The 13,851-nt window shown below is 51.8% G+C and overlaps 1 protein-coding gene across 1 annotated transcript; it reads right to left on the reverse strand.

The window, feature by feature from the left end:
- Positions 1-5,679: 5,679 nt before the first annotated feature.
- On the reverse strand, positions 5,680-13,471 carry LOC144150315 (sterol carrier protein 2-like). Its single transcript, XM_077682143.1, has 2 exons — positions 13,251-13,471; positions 5,680-6,974 (listed from the first exon to the last, which is right to left on the reverse strand). Exon 2 carries the CDS (start codon positions 6,961-6,963, stop codon positions 5,746-5,748), a length of 1,218 nt encoding a protein of 405 aa, XP_077538269.1. The 5' UTR covers positions 6,964-6,974; positions 13,251-13,471; the 3' UTR covers positions 5,680-5,745.
- Positions 13,472-13,851: the final 380 nt, after the last annotated feature.

Below are 13,851 nucleotides of genomic sequence, written 5' to 3' on the forward strand. Positions count from 1 at the left end.
CTCAGCCGCGTCGTCGTCGTCGCTCTCACCGCTGTCCGCTGCACCACGCACACTCGCAACGATCGCCTCGTCACTGAGGCACTCGGACGTTTCCACACCATCGTCGGCATGGAGAAAATCGTCGAGACCAGACGCGTCTTCGTGAAGCGCCGACCATAACTGTGGCACCCCTTCATCGTCGGGTGCTTCCGTGGCCTCCCCTGGGATCGCTTCCTCCTCGCCTGGTTCCTCCTCGTGACGTCGCCGAACGAAGCCAGCCTGCCGAAAGCAGTTTCGCACCGTGGAGGCGCGAACTCCACACCACGCTCCGAAGATAAACTGCGTGGCCATGAGCAGTGTTATCTTCAGGTCAGGTACCTGGCTTCCCCGTGCGGCGTTGTCCACGTTCAGCAAAAGCCTGTCGAGGACGCGCCGGCGATATAGCACCTTGAAGTTGGCGATCACGCCGGATTCAATCGCTATATCCGATATATTGTTATAAGCGGTATCGTTATAAGTGAATTCGACTGTATATATATATATATATATATATATATATATATATATATATATATATATATATATATATATATATATACAGAAAAAAATGCCGGCAGTCTACAACGCCAAAGAAGGCAAAGGGGAATGGTTAGACGATTTTTTTACTGTTAGTGACGTTACATTATTATTTTTTAATTAATTACGTGAGAAAGAAAAAGAAAAACACGCGCCCAGAGTGGGGACCGAACCCACGCCTTTCGACTGCCGGCATTTCTTTCTGTATTTCCTAACGAGCCCCTCATTTCCAAACCCTATATAAACATATATATATATATATACGCATATATATATATATATATATATATATATATATAAGGATTGGCTGTCAAGAATGTCTCGGAGAGTAAAAGGGAGAATTTCAACGCAATTTCCCCATTCTCCCCTTTACTCTCCGAGACGTTTTTGACCTCCAACCCTTATTTCTGTCTTTATTCAACGAGCCCCTCATTTCCCATTTCTGATTATATATATATATATATATATATATATATATATATATATATATATATATATATATATATATATAGAAATAAGGGTTGGCAGTCAAGAAAACCTCGGAAAGCAAAGGGGAGGATTTGGTAGGTCATTGAGCAGATAAAGAATTTGGAAATAAAGTGGAGAAAAAATGCCCGCCAGGTGGGATCCGAACCCACGACCTCCACGACTCGACGGCGATGGTCGAGTGGTAAAACACTCGTATCGTAAGCGGGAGAAGCGACTCCCCGGCCTGGCGTTCGGCCCTTGTGTGGGACTACAACGCTTGGGAAGTTCACCCGGCTTGCACGGGAAATCGCCCCTGTGGAAAGGGGCGGCTGCAAAAACGCAGGAACTTTTTTTTTTGAACCCACGGCCTCTGGAGGTCGTGGGTTCGGATCCCACCTGGCGGGCATTTTTTCTCCACTTCCTTTCTTTCCAAATTCTTTATCTGTTTCAATGACCTATATATCCTCCCCTTTGCTTTCCGAGGTTTTCTTGACTGCCAACCCTTATTTCTGTCTTATTTTCAACGAGCCCCTCATTTCCTATTCTGATTCGCTATATATATATATATATATATATATATATATATATATATATATATATATATATATATATATATATACATATCAAGGTTGCAGTCGTCATTGCCAGTGCTATTCGGCTTTTTTCGAAATATATAATAGGGCCGAATGACGTGTGCTTGTCACGTTTCTTTGATTCATTGAAAAATAAGCGAAAATATAAGTCGAGAAAAAATCCGCCGTTTTCCGGGAGCGGGACTCGAACCCACATCTCCGCATAACCGGTGCGGTGCGTTAACCAATTACGCTATCCCCACAGCGGCTTCTCTCTCGACTTTAAAGCGGGGGTTTATATTTACAAGAGCTCTGAGGCCGGTCAACTAGCGCCGCCCCTCGACTACCGCGGGAGACGTAGAATATATATATATATACTTGAACCAGGACGTTTATTTGGCGATGAAAGCGGTTCCGAACACCGAAACCAGAAAGCAATGATAATGATGCATGATCGAAGAGGATGGGAGATAATGTAATGAGAATGATCATATTACGTCGATGATGAAATGCGGGAGATTGACCACAATGTATAAGCAAGTCCCTGAAAGTGGTCGTCAATGCCCAGGGCGTGGTGCCGCGACGTATACGCGCTCACAATAATTTCCCCCTCCGAGTGGAGGCAGGTGCCTGACCGCCAATGTTAAAGTGCGGTGCACAAAAGGCTTCAGGGCCGGCACGTGCATGATATCCGTGCCGCCGTAGCGACGGTACAAAGGAGCTTGATTAGGCGTGACACGATAGTTGACGGGGGACGTTTCCTAGCTCAAGGACTCGTCACCAGGGCTGAACCTAAAAGTACGGTGGGTGGCGTCAGAGCGGTCCTTGCGATCGTGCTTGCTGGCTTCAGTCGGCAGACGAGCAACTCGATCGAATGCAGTATTTGACGCAGGAGACGAACTGTTCTGAGAATGGGCTTGACTGAGGTCGATACGGGAGCCGATGAAAATGTGCGTTCCAGCATGAACGATGGGTCGCGGCCGAATACGAGGAAATATGGAGAATAGCCGGTTGTCCGTTGAACTGCAGTATTATAGGCAAACGTAACGAATGAAAGAATTGTGTCCCGGTTGGTGTGATCAGGCAGAATATACATAAAAATCATATGAGAGAGAGTCCGGTGAAATCTTTCAGTGAGGCTGTTCGTCTCCGGTTGGTAGGAGGAAGTGGTTTTATGGACTGTGTTCGAAGCGCGAAGAACTTCAACAATAATATACAGAAAATCTATTCCACGATCACTCAAAAGAACACCAGTGGCCCCACGGCACAAGAGTATTGCGCGCAGGAACAAGCCTGCGACCTCTGTTGCGCAGCCAGAGCGAGTGGGCGCTCTTTCTGCACAACGTGCACGTTCTGTCACACTCCACAGATATCCTGCAGCCGTGCAAGGCACAGGCCCGTATAAATCTACGCCAACAGTTTGGGAAGGAATAGAAGGACAAAGGAGCGGCTGCAACAGCCCGGCAGGCGAGGATGTGGATCTCTTGCGCTGCTGACAAGATGGACACGAAGCGATGTAGCGGGCAACGCAGGTTGACAGGCCCAACCAAAAGAAACGAGCGCGGACGCGTTCATGGGTTTTGCTGAACCCTAGATGGTCCACTGTGGCACCGTCGTGAAGAGCTTCCAATATCTGCGCGCGGATGGGGCGCGGCGCAATGGGAACCCATCGGTGGCCAAATGAGAGACGAGTGGAATGGTACGTACAAGATGCCATGAAGTGCTGAAGTTGCCGACGGGACCTGCTGTTTGGAGGACGCGTTGAGTTAGCAGGTCGATTATTCCACGGCATGTGTCGGTCCTTTACCCGGACCTGTACAGGTGGCAGCAAAGTCATACTCCTGCATTCGAATAACCCATTGTCCGAGCCGTCCTGATTAACTTTTAAGCGTCTTCAACCAGCACACAGCGCGGTGGTCAGTCACTACTGTAGAGGTAGGGTAAGGAAGCTAAGGTAACGCGCGCGCGCGTGCGTGCGTGCGTGTGTGTGTGCGTGTGTGTTAGAGAGAGAGAGAGAGAGAGAGAGAGAGAGAGAGAGAGAGAGAGAGAGAGAGAGAGAGAGAGAGAGAGAGAGAGAGGTGCGGGCACTGTAAAATGCGCGGGTGCAGACCATGTCTTAATCACACAGTGTGAACCACCGCGGACAGGTATATTGAACTTGTCACCTGACTTGTCCAGACTGTGCACCTCGCCTGGGATTTTAAAACAGCTAAGTTGTTTTTGTCTTGTGCACGTTAAAGAACCCCAGGTAGTCGAACTTTCCTAAGCCCTCCACTACGCCGTCCCTCCCCTTTAATTCCCGCTTCCCTCCTTACCCTACGACGCTGCGCCGTGCTCCCTTACGGGTTGCAGAAATAAGCGTCGTTTCCATCTAAATCACTACCCCCCCCCCCCCGCCCCTCGCCCCTCTGCTCAGCGACAGCCTCCTCTGCAATCGCCCAGGCGGCTCGCTCCGCAGAGAACATACCGCGCGTCGTGGTAAGGCAAGAAGGAAAATCTTCGTGGCCGAAGCGGGGGTCGCGAAATTGAAATCCATTAATTACGTGACTGCTATGCTGAAAGAAATCTTGGCGCCTGTTCTTGGATTTTTTTGTGTGGTAGATGGTACTCGGTACTCCTCCCGATCGCAAGCGGGAAAACATTTCATACCTCGATCCCCATCCCCGTGAACCTTGCGTTAGGCACACATTGAAGCAGTCCAGCAGTCCTTTGTAAAGCGCATCGAACATTGCACAGGTGCAGTTTTTAGACCCGAAATGCCATGCATCTGAGAGCGGCGATCAAACTTCATAGCATCGCCTGGCCTGGCATACGTGCACGCGTGAATGTACGACGATGGATCCGAACTGTTGCCTATGGCTGGATTTTTAAAGCACGTATTGCTCCGCTGTCGGTGTCCGCGCTCAGAGTCCAGTGACCTACATGTGTTGCGTGACATGTAAGGCATCCGAGCGCACATGCCAACAAGGCTGCAAGCGGCTGTTGGTCCACGCTGTTCGTTGGGCCCCGCGCGCGCAGCCAGCCGGCGGGCTGGCTACAAGGCGGCGGCGATCAGTACCAGGAAGCGATAGGTTTCTTTCTCTTCGTTTTCCGTCTTCCAACTCCCAACCGAAGGCCGTGCGCTAGACGAGGAAAATTTGCGGCCAATGATTCCCGGCTGGTTTCAAGGCTTACGCCCGCTTAGCGGTGAGTGGCCCTGAAGCTTGCCCGGAGGCCCTGCCGCTTGCCGACAGTCAGTGGATGCGGCGGTGGCTGCCGCGCGAACTGCACAGCCTCAGTACTAGCAGTGGCAACCGCGGCACCAGAGTGAACTATAATACATGTTCTAGTTCACTCTAGGCACCACCTCCCGATAGAGGAGCCTCTTTTTGGCCCGCAACAACGCAATGCCCTTGCAAGGCCTTGCGTCGTCGCTTCCCTGTACGCGCCATGCAGGCTGTTTGACATGCGAGTTCAGTTGGCGGTAGCGATAAGTCGACTCGCCAGTATGTGGCTGCGTACGAAACAGGCCCCTGACATCATCGTGTTCCGTGCGAAAAGCGCTAAAGGGCTTCTCCGATATAGTCAATATGTTCCGCGTCAATTGTTACGGCCAAACTCATGGTCAAGATATTACAGTCCGAGGAACTTCTTTAGGCCAATACGCGCAATAACGAGAGCAGGATTGTGACCCGCGGGTAGTATGCCCCGAGCCCGGAAATGGAAATCAGAGGCTCAATGTATACACTACTGGTAGAAATACAACACAAAAAGCTTATGCGTATGGCCTTCAAGGAGGTCGATTACTATAATTCTCTCTCGGGCCTCTAACGTTATACGAATTTAGTGCACATAAGCTGAACGCTTCTGATGTCGGTATTGTTATGCAGCCTCACTCTTTATTACTCTTAACCCTTAACTTTACCAGTTAGTCGTGTACGCGTTTGAAGTGACGGATTGCGACGATCTTACGGCACGGTCTCGCTAACTGTTAAGATGCCTGCAGAGATTTAACTTTCTTTTTCATTACGAACCAAGTGACACGCCGACTAAAGCAGGCCAAGCCCCGTTCCCGCGGCCGTCGGGCCTCCGAAGAAGGCACGCGTTTGGTAACAGAGTTAAAGCATCTTTTATTGGGCAGAGGAGCGCCGTAACAGTAGCGCGTGTGGATTCAGAGGGCGGCCCTGGGGAAGCCAAGCCGGTAGAGTGCCACCACAACGGCGCCGCCGAGGCCGATGTTGTGCTGCAGCGCCACGCGGGCGCCGGGAACCTGCCGCGGGCCCGCCACGCCGCGCAGCTGCCAGCAGAGCTCGGCGCACTGGGCCAGCCCCGTGGCGCCCAGCGGGTGTCCCTTGGAGATGAGGCCGCCGCTCGGGTTCACCACGTACTTTCCGCCGTATGTGTTGTCGCCGCGGTCCACCAGGTCGGCCGCCTTGCCCACGGGGCAGAGGCCCAGCGCCTCGTACGCGATCAGCTCGTTGGCCGAGAAGCAGTCGTGCAGCTCCACCACCTGCACGTCGTCGGGCGTGAGGCCCGCGCGGCCGAAGGCCTGCTGCGCCGCCTTGCGCGTCATGCCGAAGCCCACCATCTCGATGCACGAGTTGTCGGCGAAGGCGGAGGGCAGGTCGGTGGCCATCTCCATGCTCAGGATCTCCACGGCTTGCGGCTCGAGCTTGAGCCGGCGCACCACATCCTCGCTCACCAGCACGGCGGCCGCGGCGCCGTCCGACGTCGGGCAGCACTGGAGCTTGGTGAGCGGCCCGAACACGACGGGCGACTCCAGGATCTCCTCGAGGCTGTGCTCGTCGCGGAACTGCGAGTTTGGGTTGTTGACCGAGTGCCGGTGGTTCTTCTGCGCGATCTTGGCCAGGTGCTCGCGCGTGCTGCCGTACTTGGCCATGTGCTCGAGCCCCGCGGCGCCGAACATCTGGGCGGCCATGGGCGCCGGCGCCAGGCCATGCGTGGCGGCCAGCACCTTGGCGTGCTTCTCCACCGGGTTGGCGCGGTCGCGGTACTTGGAGGTGAGCGAGCCGCGGTCCATCTTCTCGAAGCCCAGCGCAAGCACCACGTCGGCCAGGCCGCCCTCGACCAGCTGCTTGGCCAGCAGCAGCGCCGTGGAGCCCGTGGAGCAGTTGTTGTTCACGTTGTACACCGGGATGCCCGTCATGCCAATGTCGTAGAGGCAGCGCTGTCCGCACGTCGAGTCCCCGTACACGTAACCGCAGCAGGCCTGCTCCACGTCGCTGTACGCCAGCCGGGAGTCCTCCAGCGCCGCGCTCACCGCCTCCTTGGCAAGCACGGGGTAGTCGCGCTTCTTGTCGCCCGGCTTCGCGAACTTGGTCATGCCCACCCCCACCACGAACACGCGGCGGCCGCCACGCTCAGCCATGATCCTCCTGCCTGCGCAATACACATAGGTTAACGTACTCACTTGTGAGTACTCATTTGTACTCAAATTCACTCGTGAGTACGATCATAAGTGAGTACAGACCCAGATAAAAATAGTACGATGATGAGTGAGTGAGTACTGACCCAGAAAAAAAGTATGATGACGAGTACAGATGTGAGTACATGTACTCGTGAGTACACTTCTCGCGAGTACTGCACTCACGAGTACATGCATCCGCGAGTAGCGCTCATGAGTGCTGTTCACGCGAGTACAAACTTGAGTTTGTTCACGCAGTGCAGTCGCGACGTGCGGCTCTCTCCATTCCCTCTTCTGCGGTGTTGCCGCACTTTCTTCATTCAAACTGTTCGAAGGGAGGGGCGCGGAAGGCTGCTTGCATGTACAACGCACGCTGAAGCTACTCCTTTTTGGTCTTCAGAATCGGTAACCAGAAAAGCTTTCGCCTGTTGCAGTTAGGCAAAAAAAGATGAAAATGGAACCGGGAGAACTAGTAGTACGAGCTGGAAGAGTTCTCGTCGGGTCCATATACCTAGTGCAGCGCGTAAATGCAAGTGATTGATTGTGAGAACAAATTAGTAAAAACACTTTTCAATACGAGTAAATGTGAGTACAGATTGAGTACAAGTGAGTACAGATTGAATACGAGTACTCGTGAGGACTAAGTTTGAGTACACGACAGTACGATTTCAAATGAGTATGTGACGAGTGAGAACGAATGATTCAAGTACAGACGAGCTTTCTGAGTGAGTACAGTACGAAGAAAAAAAATTATGATTTAGTTTGAGTGAAATCTTTCTGTTTTGCCGACCTATGCACCTACATGGGGCACCGGGTACGCTTTCCTCCCTCTGCGATCTGGCTGGAGTCATATCCCTTTATGTCCGCGCAAAATCACTAGCGCTCGCCCCCTCCCCCCTTTTTTATACTCAACCGCACGGGAGAGAACAGCGTGCACCGCGAGGTTAATAGTCCCCTGAAATTTCCAAACCTGCTGCAGCCTCACTAAATGAATTTGGAGAAAGTTATCCAGGTTCAGCAGACCCAAAAGGAGCCGTCAAGATAGTGAACATGCATACGTGCAAGACCACCAACAAAATCTCGCTTTTCTTGCACAACGCAATTACCTAGTACTAGGGGGCAATCGTGTCTTCAGCAAACGCTTATTATTACCGTCATTAGCGCGCCCTCGGACTAGACATGATTATAGAAACCAGTGAGACTGGCTCGAATTTGGTAGCAATGAACGAATATTGCAAAAGTGATGAAGGCAACTTGATCGCTCAGGACAGGACATTGCACACCAAGCCACAAAAGAAAACGAAAGCGTTACGTACGTAAGAAGCGGCTCTGCCCTGAGCGTCTGCTCCACTGGTTGAGTGGCTAACGCATTGCTCCGCTGTCAACGAGGTCGCGGGTGAGGTTCCTGACAGCAGCGGCTTTTTTTAACGGAAGCGGAAAGCAAAAACGTCCACGTGTCGAGATAGGTCCCCTCCACTACGGCGGCCACCATAGCCCAGGTGCAGCTTTGAATTCGGGAGTAAGAAGCGTGGAGTGGCAATCAGTTACCTGCTCATTCCCCACAAAAGGACGGAGTAGGTGGAGAATCCCCGTGGATCCGCAAATACACGCAATGCTTTTTCACGAAGCAAGTCATTTTTGGCCACAGACCGCTAGGCGATACTGGTAGGCATATTGCTAGCTACAGCTGAGTCAACGGATCAGGCGGTTGCAAAAATGCTGCGGTTTAGCGTGCAGACAATTCTATTCGATCGGGTCCTCATGTCGGGTCCTCGGGGCCGAGTGCGCTTTTTCTAACGGCACCCTCTTTTACACGTTACAAAGAACGGGTGCGCCAGTGCACCCCCTCCCCTGCCACTGCAGACCCAATTACACTGCGGCGAAAACGCTGTTTGCTTCCTACCATCAACTACAGCTGCGCATAGCTGAGCCTTTTTAACTTAGAAGTCAAAAGGCGAAAGAATCGCGCTGTGGGGGGGGGGGGGGAAGAGAGAGAGAGAGAGAGAGAGAGAGAGAGAGAGAGAGAGAGAGAGAGAGAGAGAGAGAGAGAGAGAGAGAGAGAGAGAGAGAGAGAGAGAGAGAGAGAGAGAGAGAGAGCTTTATTGAGGGTCGCAACGACTTCAGCCGCTCGAGTCACGAGCTCCTTCTGGAGTTGGGGATCTGAGTGGTCCAGCGCCTCCATCCACTGGTCAGGGGATTAATGGGAGGGAATGGATACGCTGCACAAGCTCACACTTGGTGTAGGACCGTGGCCCTTTCACCACGGCGGCGGCAGAATGGGAATGGGTAGTGGGAGGGCAGGACACGATGCAGGACGGCTCTGCAGGGTAGGGATTCGGTATGGAGTTGACGCCAGAGGCGTTTCTCCTCCAGAGTGAGGGATGAGTGGGCTGGGAGAAGCGGTAATGCTGTGTGAGCTCTCTGAGAGTGAGAAGGCTGTCCCTGGTCGATCTCGCTCCATGGAGGAAAGTCCACATCGTACGCCCGGGTGACAATTAAGTGCTCGGGCTGCCGTGTGGGCCGCCTCTATCCCTGCAATTCCCGTGTTTCCCGGCGAATTTCGACAGAGAATTTTGCGTGCTGGTGCCGAAATGAGACCTTCGGCAAAGTTTTGGACGGCTGTTTTTGAATCCGAGAATATAATTTCAGCGGCGGGCCTTTGGGTTAGCGATTGCCGCCTCTACTGCGACATGCGGGTGACGGGTGGGAAGGGTGAGGGTTGGATTTGTCGGAACCCTAAAAGGCTCAGCATAAAATGAACATTCAATTGTTGCCAACCGTTTGTCTCTGCTTATGGTTGGTACGCGTGTATTTTACAGGTACAGATCAATATAACGAGCCAGAATGCATGCATGCATATGACTGTCGTCTACAACACATTAACTGATAGGCTTTCGAATGCCCAGCAACTCTAAAGCTAAATTACACTTCACTTCAATAAAAAAAGTGCGTTCCGCAACACTATTTCGCAATGTATCATTTATAGCAAACTGAACCTTTAGTTTTGAGCTCATCAGAGAAGCACGTACTGCTGAAGCACTGACGCATCCAAGCGGCCCATGGCACCCCCCCCCCCCCACAAGCAGCTCTCTCTAATCCGTCCCCTGTGCTATGGTACACTCTGGTGGCATTGTTTGAGTGCTTTAAGTGCATAAAAAATGTAGGTCCACGGCGGGGAAGCATTTAACGCAATATAATTAAGCTGCTGCAGACGCTGACTCGCGTTAACCCAAGGGCACCGAATCTTATGGGAGATGTAGATCAGACCCGCCGTATACGCCTGAATCTACCAAGGACTAATGTACGGAGATGAATCAGTGATCTTATGCGCCTCATTCATACATTGACGAAGCACGTACATTTCACGATGCCCCCCCCCCCCCCCTTTTTTTTTTAGTGACCCCATAGCTCGTTACAGCCACTGTCTCTGCTGCGGTTGCAACGGACGGTTTTTTTTTTTTTTTTTTTTGCTAGACTGCGAGCCCACTGCATGCAATCAGCTAATGGCGGCCACGTCTTTTGGCTTCGACTGCGTCTTCTCTTGAGAGCGTATGTATGTTAATGTTCCACCGCGGCAGCGCAGCGCGTGGTCAATTGACACGCTTCACGTGAGGCCCGCCGCTGGATGCCTGCGAGAAAGAGAAAAGCCGGCGCCGCGGCCCTTAAACCAGGCCAAAGCATGCCGACCTAGATGCAGACAGGCCGACCGCTCCAGCACCGACTGGCTCATATCGGCTTCCTAGTTCCTCGGTTGCCGCGGAAGCGTGCGTTACACTCCTTCGCCGCTTTCGATTTCTTCGCCGAAAGGCGCACACGTAGCTAGAGGCACTGCCTGCTTCCGTTTTTCAGTCTACATACCCGTCGAATATTCGCGCATCGGCGTGAAGTACGCATACACAGTATGCCGAGGGCTTTTGTTCATCTAACAGGCAAAGTTCGTAAGTTCCGAAACTACGCCCGGGTTAGGCGCGCCGTAGTGGAGGTCTGAGGATTAATGTTGACCACCGCGGGATTCCTAGCGTCCGCCGTCGGGTGCTTTTGTTTTTCGCCTCATACGGATCGAACCTGCGATCGTGCTCAACAGCCCGACGGCCGCCCCAAGTGCACTGAGCTGCTGCAGCGGGTGCCCAACAGAATAAGCGAGGAGCGGTGAACAGTGGCGTAAATCACGGGGGCCAGGGGGTCCTGACCCTGCCCATTACCTATACTTATAAAAACAAAATGGCCGCCACTTACAAAGTATGTGTGTCCCCCCTTGTGATTTTTCTGGATTTACGCCACTGGCGGTGAACGAGCCTCGATCACACCACGGAAAGGAAAGATCACGCCCTCTCGGGCAGGGCAACAGCGAGCACACCAGAACATTTGTTTCGGGCGTCTTCACCCGCGCCGAGACAAGGTGGCCTACGCACTTGCGTCCGCGCCTACGGTCTCAGTTCTACATGCACAAGGCAGAAAAGAAACCGTTCATCAACCTTGTGAACGTTCATCATCTCAACCTTACTTTCGAAGGAGGTGCGAAGTGAGTCAGCATGGGCGTCCGGAGGGGCACCGCTCAACATTGGAATTGCCGACTTTTATTTAGTTTGACCATGCTGCTAAAAATTTGCCCACCCGAGGCCCCGTGGACGCGTGCCCCCCCTTGGAAAAAGTTCTGCGGACGCCCATGTGTCAGTACTGCAACCGAGACCGGGCTATCGTGCCTGGGCTCAGAACGAACGCAGCAGTGCGCCCTCCAGTGAATCATCAGAAATTTGGCTGCACACCGACGCGATACCTTGCAGCAGGGCCTTTCATGTTTATTCATTTTCCATGGCCTTCTGCTTAGGCCCGACGAAAATCAACTGACGCACGGCGGTGATGACGACACGTATACGGTTCGATGGGTTTCATGCTTTGTCCTAAGTGATTATTGTTAATGGTCTCGCGCGATCATAAGCCACATGCGTTTTGCAACAACGAACGGTTGTTGCAAAACGGCTCTTGGGGACCCAATTCCAAGTGTTTTGAAGGCACCTAACCCACTTGCGTACGCCCTACTCAAACTTTTTTTTTTCTATGAATTTAGCGAAAAAGATATTAAAACGGGTACGTCGAAACGCAATTGCGCATGGAAGAACAGTTACAGCAATTTAAACCGGAATTTCGCTTTACACCAGGGCCGGGGCACGCCGGAATATCGACGCCCAGAAAAACGGCCGCCATGTCCGGGTTCGAACCCGCGTCCTTGGGCTCAAGAGCACAAAGCCACCGCCGTAGGTATGTCACTGCCACGACAGGGAGACAGTTTTTGCTACATGAGATATATAGCACGCTCCTAGCAAAAACGGATAAGGGGTCCAGTATATATTGAATTTAAACTGCACAATGCGCACGCCACAATTCAATTAAGGCATTTTCAATAAACACATTATTAATATTATTGCTCATACTATTAGTATTATTAACGATGACGATGATGAGGGTGAGAAAAAAAAAAAGCGCAGAGGGCACAAAACGCGAGAGCGGCACGCCGCCCGCTAGCAGAGCAGCCTCGCTCTGTTTTCAACGACAGGCGAAAGGGCCCCCACCGATAACGTAAATTATTCTTTCCTTTCGAGGACATAGCAACATCGCAGTTCTTTCTTTCTTTTTCTCGCCGTGAGCAGGCGACAAAAACAAAGAAACGAATGTCAAACGCGCAAAGGAAGCGTGGCGAAATTATTGCGCGCGTTTTCCTTGACAGACGCACATTCACGTGCATTTGTCGGCGGTCAACAGCTGGCGCACGAAAGACTCGAATTTCACCCTTCGGTGGTCACTCCGCAAGCGGAGTTCCTGAAAATTCGACGCTAGTTCATGTGAAGGCTGCAAGCTTCCTAGATCTTCTCAATTCAAGGCATCAAATAAAGTTCGAAATAGCGTGATCAGGGGCGCCGTGAACGAGAACGCAGTTACAGCAGTTACGCACGTCGAGCTACGAAGCAAGCGCTGAGTTCGGAACTTACGGCGTGTCATACACACTTGGGCCACTTTCTTCCAGGTCGATGGCCTCAGAACTAAAAAAACAAAATGCAACCATAATATCATACAATGCCCCCGACAAACGAAACCACCTGAGAGCAGAAATTTTATAGAGCAAGCGCCACTCGACCACAAACCCCCGATCGAGCTGTTCGCGCAGAAACCACCATTTCGATCACGGGTTCCTAACTCGTCAAAACAAATCGTTACACAATCCCAACGTGGACTTAGCGACTTTTCGCACCTACCTTGCACAGCTGCTCGGCCGCAGGCTTTTTGTTCCGCTGTCTTTGACACTGAGCAGGTTCGGTGCAAGTGTAACGCGTTCAAGAGGACGACTGCGTCGCCAGTCCCAGCAAGTAATGAAACGGGGTTATAGATAGAGACCGCTGTCTGCCCCGTGACAGAGACAAGCGAAGAACGAGTGCGACCGAGGCCGTACAGCGAAGCGAGATAGAATACCGAAGGGGAAGCGGAGGGAAGAAGCGAGGACCACAGAGTGCGCAAGAGCGCTGGGAAAGGAGGACCGGATGAATCAACACTGACGAACACATATAAAAAGTTAGAAATGCTAAAAAGAACGTTTTAAAGGATAAATTAAAGAAATTAGCAAAGCAACAAAAATTTTTTTTTCTAGAATTGCCTGAGATTTTATACGGCACTAACGCTGAAACAAATTAACAACATGAATACTGATTAAACTTATGAAAAGGCTAGTGGGTACATAGAAAACATTTCATGTACATCTATGGAGAACATACAGGCAAAGTTACTTGATATCAAAGAGTTATGCATACAGGGGCTTATTTGTACAGGGGCTTATGTGCACAGAGGTGCATATTTTACCCC

The sequence above is a fragment of the Haemaphysalis longicornis genome, unplaced genomic scaffold (assembly GCF_048455015.1).
Source record: "Haemaphysalis longicornis isolate Haplotype H1 unplaced genomic scaffold, Haemaphysalis longicornis Haplotype H1 scaffold_1, whole genome shotgun sequence".
Lineage (NCBI taxonomy): Eukaryota > Metazoa > Arthropoda > Arachnida > Ixodida > Ixodidae > Haemaphysalis > Haemaphysalis longicornis.

Coding starts and splice junctions, on each gene's coding strand:
- LOC144150315 (XM_077682143.1), bottom strand. CDS start 6,963: ATGGCTGAGCGTGGCGGCCGCCGCGTGTTCGTGGTGGGGGTGGGCATG.